General features: G+C 44.0%; 1 protein-coding gene across 1 annotated transcript in view; it reads right to left on the reverse strand.

Moving 5' to 3' along the window:
* Positions 1 to 3,744, reverse strand: part of FA2H (fatty acid 2-hydroxylase) — a 61,693-nt gene extending 57,949 nt beyond the window's left edge. Inside the window, exon 1 of the mRNA XM_081872209.1 lies at positions 3,373 to 3,744. Within this exon, the coding sequence (XP_081728335.1) occupies positions 3,373 to 3,660 (288 nt within the window). The 5' untranslated portion in view covers positions 3,661 to 3,744. The remainder of the gene's footprint in view (positions 1 to 3,372) is intronic.
* Between the last annotated feature and the right edge of the window lie 16,803 nt (positions 3,745 to 20,547).

A 20,547-nucleotide genomic window follows, 5' to 3' on the forward strand; every position in this document is an offset into this window, starting at 1 on the left:
GGTTGCCAATATTTGAAAAAGTGAAAATCCGGACACAAAGGTTGTTGAGTTTTTTACCTATTTTTTAGGGAAATCGCCAAATAATTAACACTTCCAATATGGACTGCCATGTGCCTGGGTTTTCCTGGACATTTCAGCCGCTTTTTGAAAATTCCACCCAGACACCGTTTTTGACAGACAGATCCCAGCTATGTCTGGGAAATTCCAGGTACATGGTGATCCTAGCAGGTTTCCTCTAATGGGCATCTGATTGCCTTTATGAGGAACAGGATGCAGATCCAACAGGGCTTTTACGATGTTTTAATCAAAGTTTTTCAGAGGCTCACGCCTTCTGCTAATGAATTAATATGGAAAGTAACTCTCAAGAACATGACTCCTCCCTGCTGCAAGATTGCAATCGATGTCCATTTCCCATGCATTTTGGTGTTGCAATGTAACATCCTGGGAAACTGAACAAATGCATTTAAAACAAAAGCACCTAAGATTCCAATAGTTGGTTTTGCATCTGTGCACACCTGTCATTTCAAGTCAGCAAGCTCAGTTTTTAAATCGCCAGGCTGGGTCTTCCACAGACAGCCCCACCATGCTGTCCTTTCTCAGAAACCTGATTAAGTCGGGGTGGGGGGAGCAGGTGGAGGGGAGTGTGTAGCTTTGAAGGGGAGCTCAGCCCAAGCCTGGGAGGCAAAATATCCCAGATAATCATTAGTAGCCCAGGCCTGGCCATGCTGGCTCATACAAAGGTGCTTCCTATTTGCTCTGGCATCCAGCTTGCAGGTGGATCCCTCCACTGAGCCCCACCTTTCACCTGTGCCCTAAAGGCAGCCAACACTAAATTAACCAAGAGGACGAGCTGCATAGCAGCAGGTTACTCCGTCCCCATTTTTTCACAAACGTATACAAAGATAAATCTGCCCCAGAAGGCTGCAGACTTGAGCAGAAAAATCAGTGGGTGGATGGGTGGGTGGAGAAAGAGCCATTTTCTCAGATCAAAATCACACACCAAAATGATCCTCTCCTTTGTTTTGCTGCTTTTGTGTAAAATAAAAACTTGCGGTGGTATGTTTTCTTTGTGTGGATGTTTTCATGTACCCTCCCAAAGGTGCTTTTATTGTGGCAAGGGGACTCTCTCACTGAGCAAAGCAGTCTAGGGAGGGTGATCATCAGCAGGAAACCGAGGAGAGCGGAAAGCACCAAGCAGAAGAATGCTGGTCTTCTACTCAAAAGGGCAGCCTCGCTGGGGAGCTACCTCTCTTTACTGCAAAACACATACACTGTGGCAAAGTTTATCTCATCATTTCAGTCATGGCCCTAAGAGGCTGAATACTTACTAAGGGACTAGGGACATGATCTGCAATAGGGAGGAGAGACAAGGAGATAAGCAGCTTCATATTGTTTCATAAGCACCACTCCTTCATGACAGCAGACAGTCATTGTCTTCAAAAGTGCCTTCCTTGAACACACTCCATAGACGTTGGCAAATCAGAGGTTCAGAATGGGGGGGGGACCTCACTCGCTGTGCGAGCGTAAGCACGTGCCCCAACAGAATCAGACAAAAAGTCTCTCTGGTGCATGGAGGGAGGTCCTCTGAATATTGCTTGACCACTGTCCCCAACCATTAGCCATGCTGAGGGATCTGGGGTGGGGTGGGTGACAGCAGCGGGAGCAAGGAAGGCCTTTTGAGTTTCCTAACCCTTCAGCGCATTACAAGCTGCCCAGGTGAGTTCCACAAGTTAGTTAAGCACCAACCATAAAGTTTCCCAAGGGCACAGGAGGTGCCCTCCGCCCACCCTTGCTGATGGCATCACAATCTCTGCACTTGCCAATGCCTCTCCTGATCAAGGAATGCCCTGCTTAGAGCTACTGTCCCCAGAGCAGTGTGCTATCGGGGCACAGCCAAGCCCAGCTGGGTTTTCAAGCCCCAACTGGAGCTCTGCATTCTGGAGGGAGGGTTGGGCTGGATGACCCCTGGGATCCCTTTCCAACTCTACAATTCATGCAGCAGTTTGGGGTTTTTTTCCAGGGCACCTCACCTCACACAACACACACCTGTGTTACATTATACCGGAGCTTTCATATGACACAAAAGCCTCTTCTGGAACTGCAACATAGTGCAAGTTTGGTATTCTGTGTCATTTGCTTCCAGAAACAATCCATTTGCAAGCAATATGGAAATAAGCACCAAACTTGCACTCTACTCCACTATAGTTCCGGAAGAGGCACATGAGAAAGCTCAAATAAAATGTGGAAATAAACAGTTAGGGAAATGTTTCAAAAATGGAATGAACAGCCTTGTAAAAGCACATTCCCGCTCCTCACCTGCAGCATTGCTCAACCAGCACACACAAGCACACCCCATTGGGGAAGGGGCAAGACAGCCCCAGCACAGGCACTGCCCATTGCCAGTAAACCTGCCTGCTTCAACACAGGGCTCTTCCAGGGTTGTAAAAGATGCACATCCAGCCACACTCAAATTACAGGAAGGCCAGATGGGGGTCAGACCAGGCCAGACCAGACCAAGCCAGTCGAGCCCCCAGTTGCCTTTTGGGATACTCACCCTTTTAGCTCTCGCTTCTAGGAGTGGGGGACCACAATTTGGCTGAACTGGAGGGAAAATAATGGCTAGATTGGAGGGGAACTATCAAAGGATGGGGAAGGGGGGAGGGTTCATTCTGCCCCCTCAGCCTCCCCCTCCACCATTCAATGACAGCACAACTATGGGTGTAGCCAGTGGGTGGGGAGAGCAGCTACCACCCCACCACCCCACTAAATCAAGTAAATAAATAAAAATACTTAACTAAAAGTAGAAATCGTAAGAAGATTTTGAGAGATTTTTCTGAACACTTGGGGTCAAAAGAATGTAACAACTGTTGTTGAGACATTTCGTTTCGAATCTGCTAGTAGACAAAGCCGACAGAGGACGATGAGGGATGATGCCCTCCTCCTCCAAATCCTGGCTACAGCAAAGAGCAAAACTGAACTGCTCATGTTCCCTCAGCTGATGGTTCCACCTTGGTGTACCTGGGGCAACAGGTGCTGCTACACAGACACCCCACTGCAGTGATGGTGGGTATGATGATGATGCCCCCAGCTCGCTGAACACCTGTGGACGTGCCTGGCAGCCACAACTTGGCTACCCAGAGATAGACACACACACCCCCCTTGTTTTTCTTCAGGCACTCCCCTACTCAACATCCACAAAGGAAGAGTATATTTAATTATGTCTGGGGCTTGTAATCCGCGCGCCCGTCCCCGCCCCACTGATTAACCCCTCCGAAAGAACCAGCTGCCCGGCGGCGGCGGCTTTCCCGGTTGGATTCCTGCCTGCCCCGTAGCCAGGAGTGGGGAAAGCTTTCGAGGAGGCGCCCGCGTTACCTCTTGCTGCTGCCGCGCGTCGTCGTCGTCAAGGTCGCCCACGTAATACTGCTCGAGCCAGCGGCGCGCGTTCTCCGAGTGCCGGTGCGGCGGCCCGTCCAGCTGGGCGCTCACGTCGGTGCCGGCCCGCTGGAGGAGCAGCTCGGGTCCGCCCGGGTGGAGCCGCACGAAGGCTGACAGGTCGTAGACGCGGCGGGGGCCCACCAGCACCAGGCACTCGCCGGCCGCGCAGCGCTGCTGGATCTCGGCGCGCGTGTGCCCGCGGAGCTGCTGCGGGGAAGGAGCCATGGCTGGACAGCGAAATCCTCGAGGGCGGTGGCGGCGCAGCAGTTCTTCCGACGGCTTCCACAGCACTGAGCCAGGCACCTGCTGCTGCTGCTGCTGCTGCCGCCCAGGCTTCCCAAAGAGTACTTAAGCCATAGGCGCGGACACGCCCCGTCCCGTTGGTCTCCGGGCGTCATGCAGCGCCGCGCTTGCCGCCTTGTTCCCTCCCCACGCCCACCCACCTTCCCACTAACCGAGGATGGCGACCAAAAGCTACAAGGTTACAACATTGGGGACCTTTTCGTTTCGGGGCGAGGTGGAGCACCCATGATGGGCAGCGGGGTGGACGGCGGAACTTGGCGACGTTCTAAAAGAAGTTGAAACAATTTGTGCGGGGAGCGGAGAAGTTTTTCTCCCCCACAACACCAGCCAACGAAGCTGGGGGAAGTCGGGGGGTGGGGAGAAAATGGGTTTTTTTTTCCGGAACATAAACTATGGCACTCACTCCTGCGGGAGGCGGTGAGAGACACCAAGCTGGAGGGCTTTAAAAGAGGAGGAGACAAATTCCTGGAGGAGAGGACTCCCAGTGGCTACTAACCAAGATGATTGTGCTCTTCCTACATGGTTGGAGGCAGAGAAGCTTCTGAATGCCAGTTGCTGGAACCATCGGTGGGGAAAGTGCTCTTGGGTCCTATTTGGGCTTTCCCCAAAGGCATCTAGTTGCGCCCCCCCCCCCAGCGCAGGTGGAAAAATGCCTGCAGGTCTTCCAGGACTCACAGCCAAAATGATGATGATATATATTATTTGTACCCTGCCCATCTTGTTGGGTTTCCCCAGCCACTCTGGGCAGCTTCCAACAAAGATTAAAAATACATTAAAATGTCACACATTAAAAACTTCCCTGAACAGGACTGCCTTCAGATGTCTTCTAAATGTCAGGTAGTTGTTTATCTCTTTGACATCTGATGGGAGGGCATTTCACAGGGTGGGCCCACTACTGAGAAGGTCCTCTACCTGTAGCTTTGCTTCCCTGTAGCTTTGCTTGTCGCAGTGGGGGAACCGCCAGAAGGCCCTCGGCACTGGACTTCAGCGTCTGGGCAGAACGATGGGTGTGGAGACGCTCCTTCAGGTATACTGGGCTGAGGCCGTTTAGGGCTTTAAAGGTCAACACCAACACTTTGAATTGTGCTCGGAAACATACTGGGAGCCAATGTAGGTTTTGGTGGCCGCCCCCAATGAACAATCTAGCTGCCGCATTCTGGATTAGTTGTAGTTTCTGGGTCACCTTCAATGGTAGCCCCAAGTAGAGCGCATTGCAGTAGTCCAAGCAAGAGATAACTAGAGTATGCACTACTCTGGCGAGACAGTCTGCAGGCGGGTAGGGTCTCAGCCTGTGTACCAGATGGAGCTGGTAGACATTTGCCCTGGATACAGAATTGACCTGCGCCTCCATGGACGTCTGTGAGTCCAAAATGACTCCCTGGCTGCGCACCTGGTCCTTCAGGGGCACAGTTACTCCATTCAGGACCAGGGAGTCCTCCACACCAGCCCGCCCCCTGTCCCCCAAAAACAGTACTTCTGTCTTGTCAGGATTCAACCTCAATCCATTAGCCGCCATCCATCCTCCAACCACCTCCAGGCACTCACACAAGACCTTCACCGCATTCACTGGTTCCGATTTGAAAGAGAGGTAGAGCTGGGTATCATCTGCATGTTGATGGACACCCAGTCACAACCCCCTGATGACCTCTCCCAGTGGCTTCATGCAGATGTTAAAAAGCATGGGGGAGAGGACGGAACCCTGAGGCACCCCACAAGTGAGGGCCCAGGGGTCTGAACACTCATCCCCCACCACCACTTTCTGAACACGGCCCAGGAGGAAGGAGCGAAACCACTGTATAACAGTGCCCCCAGCTCCTCTAGACGGTCCAGAAGGATGTTATGGTCGATTGTATCAAAGGCCGCTGAGAGATCCAGCAGAACTAGGAAATAGCTCTCACCTTTGTCCCTAGCCCGCCAGAGATCATCAACCAGAACAACCGAGGCAGTTTCAGTCCCATGATGAGGCCTGAATCCTGATTGGAAGGGATTCAAATGGTCTGCATCCTCCAGGCACGCTTGGAGTTGTTCAGCAACCACTCGCTCAATCACCTTGCCAAAGAATGGGAGATTTGAGACTGGGCGATAGCTGGCCATACTGTCCGGGTCTAAAAATGACGTTGAGCTCTAACCCATGCCCGGTCAGATTCAGAATGAGTTTTCTGCAATTGACGCTCTAGCTGTCTCAGCGATTGTTTCCTCGCCCTTAGCTCCAAAGAAAACCACAGGACTGTCCGGGCTTCATGCAATCGGAGAGGGCACTTTGGAGCCAGACAGTTGATAGCCCTGGTTAACTCTGCATTCCAGTGGGCCACCAGGGAATAAGCTGAAAGGCCATCAACATGGGATAAAGCATCCCCTGCCACTCTCTGGAAACCATTTGGATCCATTAAGTGGTGGGGGCGGACCATCTGAATTGGTCCCGCCTCCCTGCAGAGGGGAAGGGTCACAGAGAAGTCCAGTTGCACCAGGAAGTGATCTGACCATGGCACTTCTTTTGTTTCACTTTTACTTAGTGTCAGATCACTCATGTCACTAGAGGTGAGCATCAGGTCTAAGGCATGTCCGTAACTATGAGTTGGACGAAACTTATTCAGGGACAGCCCCATGGAGGCCATGCTTTCCACGAAGTCCCGAGCGGCCCCTTGTAAGGTCGTGTTGGCATGGATGTTAAAATCCCCTAGGACAACCAAACTACGTGTCTCCAGGAGAACATCTGCCACGACCTGAAGCAGCTCAGGCAGGGAATCCTTGGTGCAGAGGGGAGGTTGGTACACCAAAAGGAATTCTGTACTGCCCCTATTGCCCAACTTCCAGAACATGCACTCAGAGAACTGGGTCTTCCCAGTAGGACGCCTGATGCAAGCTAGTGACTTCCTAAAATCACTGCAACCCTCCCTCCCCACCCACATGACCTGGATTGCTGTGCATAAGAGAAACCTGGTGGACAAGCAGCAGCAAGGACAGGCCCATCTGCTTCATCCAGCCAAGTCTCTGTTACACATGCCAGGTCAAGTCCTCCATCCACAATCAAGCTCGCAGATTCCTTTCATCCCTCCATTCAGCCAAAGATCAGCAAATATACTTCCAATTAAATTAAATTCCAAGTCCTTTCAGCATTATTCAGTTCCGTCCGTAGATAATAGAGGATGGGGAAGAATCAGCTCTAAGTTTCCTTTGTAAACCTTTTGCAAAATAGAGCTTCCCTCCCCTTTTCCTTTTTTTTTTTTACACACACAGAGTTCCATTTAACATTATATTCCATAACTGCAATCCAGTTACATCTCTCTTAACCTGTACATACATAACTTGAACTAGCATTTCAAGGGAGAGTTGCTGAATCATAAATGTAGAGAAGAAAACTTTATATAAAGAAGCCGTAGGCTCCCCTCCCTCAACACTTTCTTTTACACCGAATGGAGTCTTCTTTCTTTTTTTCTTTTTTTTAAAATTTATTTATTTATTTATTTATTTATTTATTTATTTATTATTAATGCACAATGGGAAAAATCATACATCAAAACTAAATGAAAAAACAAGTAGAAATAATAATAAGTGAAGTAAAAAACAACAACAAACACAAAGCATTATAACAAAAAGAAAAAGAGGTCTTTTGACTACAGATCTGACCTCCCATCTACTCCTTAATTCAATTACATATAACTTATTGCCGGTAAAAACTATTATCATATAATTTGAACTAAGATTCAAAGGAGGGTTGCCAAATAATAAATGTAGAGAAGAAAACTTTAAATAAAGAAACCATAACCCCTATCTGTATTTTGCACTTTCAAGTTCAAGCCTTAATGACCTTGCAGCTGATTCAGTTCCACAATTTATTATCTCATCTCTTCTAGCACGATCCTGTATATTAGTCCAAATTAAACTAATTAGCAGGAGAATCTCTGCTTCTTAAAGGCGGTGTAGGAGAGTTATTGGCAGGCAAAGTGCTTTTGCACTCAATGCCTCCCTGCCTCTCACAATCCATGCCAGAGTGAGAGCCAGGTACAGAGACAAACTGTGAGTGAAGCCCATTCGCCCCCCCCCCCCATCCCTGGGGGGAATTTGCAAGGATAATTACCCTCAATCATCCTTGTTTTTCCTTCCCCAACAATTTCTACTGTTGTGGGGGCTGCCTCCATTAATTCCTGCCTCCATTTTATTCCTTGAGAATCTCACCTTGGTGGGTCTGTGCCACATCTAAGCAGCCCAATCAGTTCCTCCCTTCACCAATTTATTTACTTAGTTTATTCATTTACGGTATTTCATAAATGCACTGCTGGGTTGTAAAAACCACCACCACCACCTCAAAGCAGTTTACAAAAAGGAAAAAAAAATGAGAAAGATTAACAACCACACTATAAAACATACAAAAGCAGATTAAAATTACCTCAACTTTCTAAGCATCTGGGTAGGTGCCAAGTTTTTAGCAGGTGCTGAAAAAGGCACGCCTGAAGGCACCTGATTGGTCTTAATCAGCAGAGATTTCCAAAGTCTAGGCACTGTCACACTAAAAGAGGTCTTACAGATAGGGTTTACATGCGAATAGTAACACCTTGAACCTGGACCAGTATCAGATTGACAGCCAGTGCAGATCTCTGAGCACAGGTGTTCTATGCTGACAAGACCTCACTCCTGTAAGCAACCATGCTGCAGCATTCTGCACTAACTGCAGCTTCCAGATCAAGTGCAAGTGAAGCCCCACACAGAGCACATTTTAGTCTTGAAGTAAGCAATGCATGTACTACTGTCGCAAGCCTTTCCCAGTCCAGGTTTACCCCCCAAAAATGAAACAATGAATAACAACAATTTAAACCATTCAAAATATTAAAATCAGCAATAAACAAAGCAGATAAAAACACGCATCAATGTTTTAAATATCCAGGTAGGCTTGTCTAAGCAAAATAGTAGAGTGAAAATAGTAGAGTGAAGGTGCCTGCCTGATATCAAGAGGCAAGGAGTTCCAGTGTGAGTGCTGGCACACTAAAAGATTGATTTATTACAGAAGAGGAGCAGGTGTTATTTGGCACCTGTAACAGGACCAGTTCTGCAGATAAAAGCTTCCATGTTACGTTTCTGTTGATGCACCCACATGTCCATTTTCTGTATGAAACACACTTATGAAATGAAGTGTTGTAATACAAAAATGATGCATGTACATGATAGGAGAGTGGACAAATGAGAAATGTTTTAATGAATACCTGTGGGCATGTTGGAGTTTGTTCTTAGTGTCCCAACCGAATGATCTATCAACAGGGTATCAAACTGTCTTTTCTTTGATGTCTGAGAAGGATAAGTTTATACCAATGGTAAAGTCAAGATAGCAAGGCTACATAGATGGCTTTATGAGGGACCATTAGCTCCTTCATTAGCTATAGCACAAGGTTTTTTTGTTGATTTTGCTGCAAAAGACTAATTGGGCTACCCCTCTGGAAGTCCATTAGCTTTGAAAGGGAACACGCAGGCAGGTAACTGATTTGTAAGTGTCTGTTGATGGCTGAGATCTGCAGGCATATTGTACACTGCGATATGCTGTACCTCGAAAAACATATATAGCTCCTTGGCGAAATTGAAGGAAGACTAGTGCAAAATAAATCCAATGCAGCAGAATGAAAAATACTGGGTCAAAGTTCAAAGTTCAAAGGAATGTTGGAACAGGTTGACATCCCTGCCTGCACTCATGCCACCTATGAGAATTTCTCTAGAATTTTCTCTCCCTTTTGATAATTTCTGAATGCATTGTCCACTCATTAATTGGAGAATGATGGTCAAGGAAATGCAGGACTAATCAAGTCTGACAACTTCCTGAGGAACCTTGCCTGAAAGACCATTGGCTGCCCACCACCCCACAGTCCACAACTCCTTGACTACCCCTTGGTCAGACTCCTCCCTTAAAGACTGCTGGTGGGACACTGCGGCTAAATGGGGGAACTAGGAAGTCCTAGGCTTAAGCCTTCGCCTCAGTTCTGAGATCACTAGGCAGCTTACAGGAAGCAAGCCATCTCAGACTCTGCCAGCTGCTGTAAGGATTAGCACCACGATTGTGCATGGAATGTATCAGACAGCCTCAAAACATGCCATTAAAACGTGCTGCGTTGTTCTGCACGCTCCTCCAAGCAGTGAGAAACCCAGTAGTGCAATGCATATTCAGGTTCTGGTTTCCTTGGAATGTAGTTCCTGGAGACAGACGGTTCTGCAAAGGTTGAAGGCCTTATATGGACAAGACCACCAATGGCTGTATTACCTCCACTCTCAGAGGCATCACATCTCTGAATACTTGTTCCCTGTGGACTAGAGAGGGAGAAGGTGGCAGGGCCTTTGGTCTGACCCAACAGTGGTGTGGTGGTGGATTGAGCAATGGCGTTCCTCACCTTCATTTATCTGTGGTTCTCAGGCTGAAGCCCCATAAATGGAGCCACTCCCCCACCAGCTGCCTCTACAATAAGAGCCTGCTATAGCCATTGCTCAGAGCCCAACCCACACATTTCCCATATTCTGGAAAGCTTTTATTCCTTTCCCCTTTTGCAGTGAACTGCCCATGTGCTGAGAGAGTCTATGAATATGCATTGTCCTGAAGGTACAGCTCATCCGTAAGAAAGGTTCATGATGCTCCCCTGATAAAAATTAGCACCTCCCTGCCACCATTATTGCTAGATATTTTAAAGCCACAGCTATGCAGCGTTGCAAATCAATTTTATATTGCAATCCCTGTCAATCATTGACCTTAATTGTAGACTACAGGATGCTGAAGCAGCACGCAATAGCAATAGCCTTTTTCCTACTGCTGCATCATGTTAATCTTGTGGTCTACTAAGACCTCTTGATCCTTTTCACATGTACTACTGGCAAGCCACGTGTTCCCATCTTATATTTGTGCAGCTGGTTCTTCCTGCATAAGTGTAGAACCTATGGTCACGTAAAGCATCCTCAATAAACACACGAGATGTAACCGGCTCTGTTCTTAGATAAATAAGGTATACTATTCATTGCATCAAATTGTAAATTTCAACAGAAGTAACTCATAAAGTTCAACAAACGAACAAAGCAGAAGATCCAGTGGATCAGATCATTCTCTAGTCAGTTCATGCATAAGGTCCATCCGTGTAATGGTGTTTATTCCACCTGTCTGTTCATAAAGTCCAAACAATCCACATGAAAGATTGTTACAGTTCCACAAAATCCTTTCACAAAGTCTAGACAAGGATTTCCAGAATATTGGCCTTGTTTTGCCGTCCTGGGCTTCATCAGTAGTTAAAGCACTAAGTAATGCAAATAATCTAGACAGCATCTTAAAAAAGCAGAGACATCACCTTGCCAACAAAGGTCCGTATAGTTAAAGCCATGGTTTTCCCAGTAGTGATGTATGGAAGTGAGAGCTGGACCATAAAGAAGGCTGATCGCCAAAAAAATTGATGCTTTTGAATTATGGTGCTGGAGGAGACTCTTGAGAGTCCCATGGACTGCAAGAAGATCAAACGTATCCATTCTTAAGGAAATCAGCCCTGAGTGCTCACTGGAAGGACAGATCGTGAAGCTGAGGCTCCAATACTTTGGCCACCTCATGAGAAGAGAAGCCTCCCTGGAAAAGACCCTGATGTTGGGGAAGATGACAGAGGGGATGACAGAGGACAAGATGGTTAGGCAGTGTTCTCGAAGCTACAAACATGAGTCTGACCAAACTGCGGGAGGCAGTGGAAGACAGGAGTGCCTGGCGTGCTCTGGTCCATGGGGTCACGAAGAGTCAGACACGACTAAACGACTAAACAACAACAAATGCAAATAATACAATATCATGATCTCACACATTTTACAGCAAAAATAATATCAAACAATAAATAACTGTACATACCATATGTGATATTACAAGACAGTAGATCTTATGGCATAGTAGTAGCTGTGGTAAGCAGCAACTGTTACAAAGTAGGGCTATATGGACAAGCACAATATTGATTGGGATACAGGTGTTGGCAGTCCACAGATACAGAATATCTTTCTTAAAGTGACCCATATGGCACAGCAAAAATAAATAAAACAAACTTAATCCATGTTCAGATAATATACATGAACACATTAATACAAACTCATGCATTAATGTAAACACTTTTTGGATCTGAAGTACAGTGGTACCTTGGGTTACATACGCTTCAGGTTACATACGCTTCAGGTTACAGCCACTGCTAACCCAGAAATAGTGCTTCAGGTTAAGAACTTTGCTTCAGGATCAGAACAGAAATCGCATGACGGCAGTGCAGCGGCAGCGGGAGGCCCCATTAGCTAAAGTGGTGCTTCAAGTTAAGAACAGTTTCAGGTTAAGTACAGACCTCCGGAATGAATTAAGTACTTAACCCGAGGTACCTCTGTAATAGCAATCCACAGATGCACAATTAAGTACTCAAAATAATCCACTTGGCCCACAGAGGTGAAACAAACTTAGTCCATGCTGGGGACTTCCGGGTTAGCGCCTTCAGCAATGGCTGAATTCCTCTGATCGGGAGGAACTTGCTCCGTGGAGTTTAGGGTCTGGCCGCCACGGCGAAGGCGGAGACCCACTAAAAACCACAGGCGGCAGAAGCCTGTGGACGTGGGATTCGGCTGGCACCTTTTGCGCCTCCCCTACTCACAGGGAAACCTGGTTTCGGGGATCCGGAGCAACGTGGGGTGAGTGGCGCAGTGCTTTGAATCGACTGCTTTTTTCATGGAGTGAAGCCGCATTGCTGTTGCCGGAGAGCGCTGACTTTTTCCTGTGGACAATTTGATCTTGAAACAACTACCTGTGAGTAGAACAGAAAATTGGATTTTTAAACGTCTTAATTTGGCATCGAACGGGGGAGGTTTTAAACAGGAAGTCCGCCTCCCCTTTTTGTAAATAGACTAAAGCAAAGAGGTTGCAAGCTAAAGTCTTGGAAAGTCTTTTGTAAAAAATTTCCATCGGAAATTTAAACCCCCCCTTGGAAGCAGGAGAAGAGGGGGGAAATTTTAGATCGTCTAAGCCTGCAGGAGAGAGAGCGAAGAAAGATAAATTATCACCGTTTTGAACCTGGAAATGGGCTGCCAATAAAAGTGACGTTTTGGGAAAGTTCATTGACTGTGAATAAAACCTATGTGGACAGATAGCTAAACAAGAGAAATATATTGTCTCCATTGTTTCCTTCTGCGCTCAAAAAAGAGCAAAAGTAACTGAAAATTGAAACTAATTTTGTTGCTGGATCTGCGTTTAAAAGGATTGATACAAATAGAAATTGTTTCCCCTAGAGGGAGTCTTTGAAACTGTTACAGGAGTGGATCTAGGGAATTTCCCAGCGGCAGAGATAAAAGACCGTGAGAATCAGGGATTGACCTTGAACGGGTAAGAATGTCGACAGAAGAAGCCTTAGTGACTGCATTTTGTAAGATAAGTGCTTTATTGGATCAGCTTCATAAGAAGACAGATGTTATGATTATTAAAATTGATAATCTGGGACAAAATGTGACTGACTTGGGACAAAAAGTGAACTTCTATACAGAAACTACGACATGGCAAGTTGTGGAGAAGGCGAGGGAGGAAGTGGTTGTTGAACCTCAAGTAATACAAGTGGAGTGAGCCCCAGCCTTACAGAGGCAATTTGATGAATATAAGTTGTTGCCTTCTATGACTGAATTTAGAGAAAGTCAGATTTTGAGGATCGGAGCCTCGCTTGGACTGGAGAAGGAAAGATGGACAGATCCCCTTATACAGGGATGTTCTGGCTTTTGGGATTTGGATTTGGGTCAGGAGGAGATCGGAGTTGTGGGGGCCTCCAGCTTTGGAGGGATTTTGAAACATGTCCTGAAATATATTTTGGACTTTAATTTTGACTACGGAGAATGGGCTGGCCTGTCGAGAAGGAATAAAGACATTGTTAGGTTGGAGCTTCCCCAAGATCTACTCCCCAGCGCCAAAGGAAGGAAATTAAGAACAAGATCAGCAGAAGATAAAGTAAAGCGTATGTATAAATATGAAGAAGATTCGCAGAAGGGACATGGAAAAGAGTTAAGAGCCTCGGACAGAAGATCACCAGGTTGATGGACCATATGGAATTGACAGAAAGGACTGGCAGAATCCGAGACCAGGGAGAAGGGACGGTGGTAGAAGATTGGGAAAAAAAGTTTAAAAGTTATTTATAGAAATATTGTAAAATTAATGAGTGTTAGAAAAATGTTGGAATGAAATTACATGGCTTTAGTAGAAATGATATAAGGAGTTAAGTACAAATAAGTTTTATGGTATTAATGGTAAGATCAGGTTAAAATAAATTAAGATAAGAATGGATTTGCTGAAATAATTAATAACTAGATTACAAAAAAGGGAGGTGTGAGGAGGTCGATGAAACAAGTAAATGAAAGACAAAGAAATGGAAAAATTGGATGTGTTTTCAACTGTTTTTGCTTTTATTTTTGTTTTGGATGTATTTTTTTGTTTTTGTGTATTGTAATGTATTGATTTGTTTTGTTTAATTTTGTTTAAATTTTTTTCTTTCTTCTTCTTTCTGTAATCTTTAAACTTTTAATAAATATCATTAAAAAAAAAACCTTAGTCCATGCTCAGGTGTTCTACATGTAAACATTAGTACAAATTCACAAAAAACAACTATAATCAATTTCAGTATTCAGACCTGAGGGATGTAAGGAATTGAATAAGGAAATAAACCTAGTTTCTTTCTGCATAAGGATTTTTTTAGCTCGTTCTACAGGACCTGAATATGTCCAAATTACAAAAAAAAAAATCAAGTCCTCATCGGAATGAGATGCTTCAATAAAATGTTGTACTAAAGGAGCATCTATTACATTGTTCCTGATCCTAGATCGGTGTTCTGATATTCTTACTTTGATAGGTCTGAGAGTATGACCTACATACAACAATCCACAGGGACATCTAATCACGTAAATTACATGTGGAGTAGCACATGTGGCACATGCCTGTAAAATGAACTTAAAACTTTCTTTGTTGTTAAGCTCTTTTACCGGCAGAGCATATTTGCAGGAGGTACAATGCCCACATTTAAATAAATCGTGTGGAGGACCAGACAGCGTAGGTACATTATATGGGTGTTGATTTTAAATCCATATGCACCAATATATCTTTTAGTGACTTGGTGTGTCGTTTGGCAAAGGGGGGGGGGTATTATCACACCCAGGGATGTCCTTAAGAATATGCCAATGACGTCTGATAATTTTCTCAATTTCAAAAGTCATATGGTTATATTCTAGGGAAGTGTAAATACATGAAGATCTAGTGTTAACATGAGAACCAGATGTCAGAAGGGTCGACCTCTCTCTTAATTGTGTGTTTTGAATGGCAGTTGTTATTACACAGTTTGGATAACCTCGTTGTAATAAGGATGCAGAAAGCAGATTTGAATGTGCTTTAAAGTCTTGTGGGTCAGATGAATTGCGTTTTGATCTTAGAAACTGACCTAAAGGAAGGTTATCACGGAGATGTTTGGGATGATTAGATCTATAATGGAACAAGGAATTTCTATCTGTGCTTTTCTTATAAGGATGCACTTTAATTCTGGACTCATCCACAAAAAATTCTACATCAAGAAAAAGTAAATGATGTGGACTAGATGTACCTTCAAAGGTCAAGTGTGGACTTACACTATTGATCCAGTGATTAAGCGCATTTCCCTGATCCACCAAGCTTGTAACTTTATCAAAAAAGAGCAACAGGATCTGAGAAGGCATAACTTGAATTATTGCCAGCACTTGTTGTATGTTTATCTGCTCTGCTTCTGGTGAACCTCCCAATTTCTGTGTCTTTTCCCTCACAGAAATTTGTAACTCAGTCTCTGTAGCAGCCTCCGGTGCTAAAAATTGTGGTTGTCCCTTCTTCACTGTCTTTTCCTTGTAGATCCATCATTCAACTCTGGGTTGCTGAGGTTCCACTTTTGAGCTGAAAGTGGAGAAGCAGCTGTTTGTAGACTTCCAAGTGGGCAGTCCCTCTTTCCCCAACCCCAAATGTTGGAGAGTGGCAGTGATTTTCATTGTGGGCAGGGTAAGCTAAGCGTCAAGTACTTCTCTCCTGGTCATGATTGGCTCTTTTCACTGCACTTTTATTCCTCTCCATCCTCCCTACTCCCCCCTTTCTCTTCTTTCTTTCACTTTTCCCACTTCTTTCCAGTTCCCTTCCCTCTCCTCTGGGTTCACACTTTCCCATCTCCTCCAACCAACCCTACTACAAGGGTGCTTCCTCTCCTCTCCCACCTCCCTGAGAAGGAGGAGCAATGATAAGTGTGGCGTAATGGAGCGTGTGCTAGACTATGACCTGGGAGACCAGGGTTCAAATCCCCACTCCGACTGACCTTCAGCCAGTCACCATTGCTTAAGCCTAGCCTACCTCACAAAGTTGTTGTGAAGATGAAATGGGCAGGAGCAGAACCATGTACACCACCTCGAGATCCTTGGAAGATTTTTATTTTTATTTTTACTACAATATATCAGTACAGTGGTGAGATTGCTATATGCACAGAGATGGAAAGATAAAGCCCTACCCACTATAGAAGAATGGCTGATAAAGTTATTGGATCTGGCTGAGAGGGCAAAGTTAACATGTTTAATTAGAAAAACATCATTACTGACATTCATTAAGGATTGGAAATTTCTTATGAAAGAGAAAATGAATTTGTAATATCATGATTTGAAGACTGCAAAAATACTGGTTTATGGAAGATAGCATGCTTGGATTTTAAGGAATGAATATCATATGTAGCTGGAGGACAGAGAGCAGGAAGTCCTTTTTAAAATATTTTTAAAATAATAGCTTTATTAGTTTTCAATTACAGTCCAATAATAGCCTCATTATAACAATACCAATTTATAATACAATTATTAATACAAATTGTTCAAATACTGAATTATATAACTTCGATAAAGTAGCCCCCCACATGCTAGGTTTGATGGTTTGATGGTTTTCTTTGTATCTGTGTTCCAAAATCTTATTAATTTCAATTACATTCCAATCATAATAACTTCTATTCATGTTGATACATTAAATGATTTATAAAACTACAAGTGAGGAACTCAAACTATCTCCTTGTTCTTACTCTGTATGGCAGTTATTCTGTCCATGGTGTTTCTTCCTGTCCTTGTAAAATGTTATGTCTTTCTTTTCCTTGGTTGTTACAGTTATCCGTCATGCCTTGGGCAGAGCTGATAGCCCGTTGTTGTTCGAGAAATTTCTCCATTGCTCTGTCCCATCCTTCATGGTTTTTTAACTTTAACAACAGCTGCAAAAGTCACTCTGTCCCAATAAATATTACCTGTTGTCACCATTTTTCCTCTCAACCTAGGAAGAAGAGCAGTCTGTCGAACTGCCGATAACTCAATAAATAAATTGTCAGGAGCTCATCCTACACTCGAATAGGACCCGACCTTCACAGAACAAAGTGACACAAACATCCTGCCTCTGTCACGTCCCACTCTGTGGAGTCAAAACATACACTGTCATGTGATAGAAAAAAATCAGATGACTGCAATTATGGAGCAGGAATTCTAACATAAATATCCTCATCAGTTCCTTGGCAGTTCACAGACTCCTTTCATCCTCCCTTCCAACTGAAGATATATGAGCAATTATACTGCCAATTAAATTAAATTAAATTCCAAGTCCTTTTAGTGTCATTCAGTTCAATTCATAAATAATAAAGGACGTGAAAGAATCAGCTCTAAATTTCCATCGTAAATCTTTTTTTTTTCATCATTCTTTTTATTGATTAATTCCATAAAGAAAAATAAAAACTAACACACATACAAAAAAGTCAGAATATAAAAAGTAAAAAGAGAAGAAATACAAAAAAAAAGAAAAATAAGAGATACATAAACTTATAATTTTCCCATCAATATTGTTACATAGCCATCCCTTTCGAGACTTCCTTCAGCTTGTCCATAAATCATTCGAAGCGATAATTAAGATCACGCGTTTCTCTGCTTGTATTGTCATTGTACCTATCCCTGTCTCCTATTTGCTTTGCACAATAACTCATAGTCTTTCACAGTGCGTCTCTGAATCCCTTTAGCATTGTTTGTCCCTCACTAATACATTCCAGATAATCTACATACTTTCCCCAATCCTTGATGAACACTTGGTCTCTTATATACCTAATTTTTCCTGTTAATTTGTCCAGCTCTGCGTAGTCCAACAACTTAGATCTCCACTCCTCCACCGTTGGTATTTCCTGCTGTTTCCATTTTTGGGCTAATACTACCCTTGCTGCTGTTACTGCATAATATACTATTCTACGATCTTCCTTTTTTATCTCTTGCCCTAATATCCCTAACAGGAAAATTTCTGATTTCTTTCTGAACGTATATTTTAAGATCTTCTTTAATTCAATATATATTTTCTCCCAGAACTGTTTCACCCTTCCACACTCCCACCACATATGGTTTAGTTAATACATCTGCTACATTTTCTTCACTTGGTACATAAGTACATGTGATTATATGGTCTTGTACACAGCAACGTACATTTTGGTATTTTACAGAGATATGTTTGGAACGTGATTTGAAACCCTCTGTTTTACTTAAGGTTATACAAGCCTGATTATCAATGTAAACTCGTACTGGTTCTCCACAATTTACATTTAAATCTGCTAACAAATGCTTGAAATAAATCACCTCGTTGCACAATTCACTCAATGCGGCGTACTCAGATTCTGTTGATGACACACTTACAACGTCTTGCTTGCGTGACCGCCAGCTGATTAAAGCTCCACCGACCATTATGACTAGTCCTGTGACACATTTTCTATCTGGCAAATTTCCCCAGTCACTATCACAGAAGCAACTCAACATTTCATCCTCTGAAGAATTTAATTGTAACATATAGCCAATTGTCTGTTTGAGGTATCTCAGAACTTGTTTTACCCCTTTCCAGGCATTTAGTGTGGGTTTTGAGACCAATCTACTCAATATGCCTACTGCATAGCTAATATCAGGTCTGGACCACTGTGCTAGATACAATAAACTTCCAATTGCAGAATGATATATATCAGGATGTTCAAATTCAGGACTCTCATCTGTATGAAGTGTTTTTATGAAACCTGGATCCATAGGCACCACTGCCCCTTTGCAATCCTGCATCCTGTATGTAGTCAGTAGTTGTTTAACTTTGTTCTGCTGACTAATTAGGCAGCTGCCATCTTGGGCCCAGCACACTTCCAACCCTAGATATGTCCTAACCGGGCCTAAGTCCTTCATTTTGAACTTGCTGGACAATTGCTTGGCAAACCTTTTAGTTTGTTTATCTGTTTTGCAAGCATACAATACATCATCTACATAAATCAGACAAAACTCTTGATCACTGCCTGTACCACGTACATAAACGCAATTGTCAGCTGTACTCTGCTTGAAACCAAATGACACTAAGGCCTCATGGAAACATTTGTTCCAAGATCTTGCCGCCTGTTTGAGACCATATAAAGCTTTGTTTAATTTCAACACTCTATTGGAACCTGTCTCATAACCAGGCGGTTCGGCTAGATACAGGTCTTCTGATATTGATGCATGTAAATATGCAGTCTGGATATCAAAATGGTTTAACAGGAGTTTTCTCTTTGCTCAAAGCGTTAGAATCAACCTTACACTGTCCCCCTTAGCAGTAGGGGAAAAAGTCTCGTCATAATCTTTTCCAGGCCTCTGAGAGTATCCTTGAGCCACTAAACGAGCTTTGTATTTGTACTCTCCTGTCACCGGAGGTTTAAGTTTGTACACCCACCTGCAGCCTACAATCTTTGCCCCCTCAGGCGCTGCTACTGGTGTAAAGACCTTGTGCTCATTCAGAGAGGACATCTCTTCTTCCATTGCCTGTTTCCAGAGCTCTGCCTCCTCTTTTGGTAACTTTAACACCTCCTGAAAACTCTTGGGCTCTGCAATTACACTAAACACGTTTGCAGTATCTGGAGAAAAACGCACCGGAGGCACTCCTTTGTTTTGTCTTTTAGATCTTCTGGGAGAAAATTTTTCTTCTGACCCACTTTCCTCCTCAGAACTACGACCTCTCTTTTGTTGCGTAGCAACTGGTCTCTGGCTAATTCCACTTTCTTGAGAGCTCTTATCTGAACTTTCCTCCCCCTCAGACTCTGATTCTCTATGTTTACCTTCAGAGTCATGAAGCTCCTGGGAAGGTTCAAACCAAACCTCAGTATTGGCATGTAGTCTCTCCCAGCCACTATGTTCACAAAAACTGGCATTCCTGGAGATCACAATGCCATTTGTCCCTTCAGCAAAGCGGAAACCTTTTCCCAGCTCCTGGTAACCCACAAACACTAACTGTTTGGTCTTAGGATCTCCCTTCTTTCTCATTTGTTTTGGAATTAGTACCCAGGCTTTTGATCCAAACACATGCAAATGGTCAATTTTGGGGGTTTTCTGAAACAATTTAAAGTACGGGGTTGTACCTATTGTTTGATGAAAGAGCCTATTTTGGAGATAACACGCGGTGAGCATGCTCTCCCCCCAATAAGACATGGGCAAATCAGCATCATCAAGCATGGCAAACATCATATCTTGTAAATTCATCACCAGTGTTGAAGCAAGGATTCTTCAACATCAACTTTGTTGGACTGGTCATGTTGTGCGGATGTCTGATTATCCTCTTCCAAAGCAACTATTTCCAATTTAAGACAACAAAAACAGTGGACAACAAAAGAGGTTTAAAGACTCTCTCAAGGCAAATCTAAAAAAAAAAAAAAGTAGTATAAACATTGACAACTGGGAAACACTGGCCTGTGAGTGCTCCTACTGGAGAACAGCCTTTACCAAAGGTGTCATGGACTTTGAAGAAGCACCAACTTA

The sequence above is a fragment of the Podarcis erhardii genome (genome assembly GCF_964252035.2).
Source record: "Podarcis erhardii genome assembly, chromosome: 7".
Classification (NCBI taxonomy): Eukaryota; Metazoa; Chordata; class Lepidosauria; order Squamata; family Lacertidae; genus Podarcis; species Podarcis erhardii.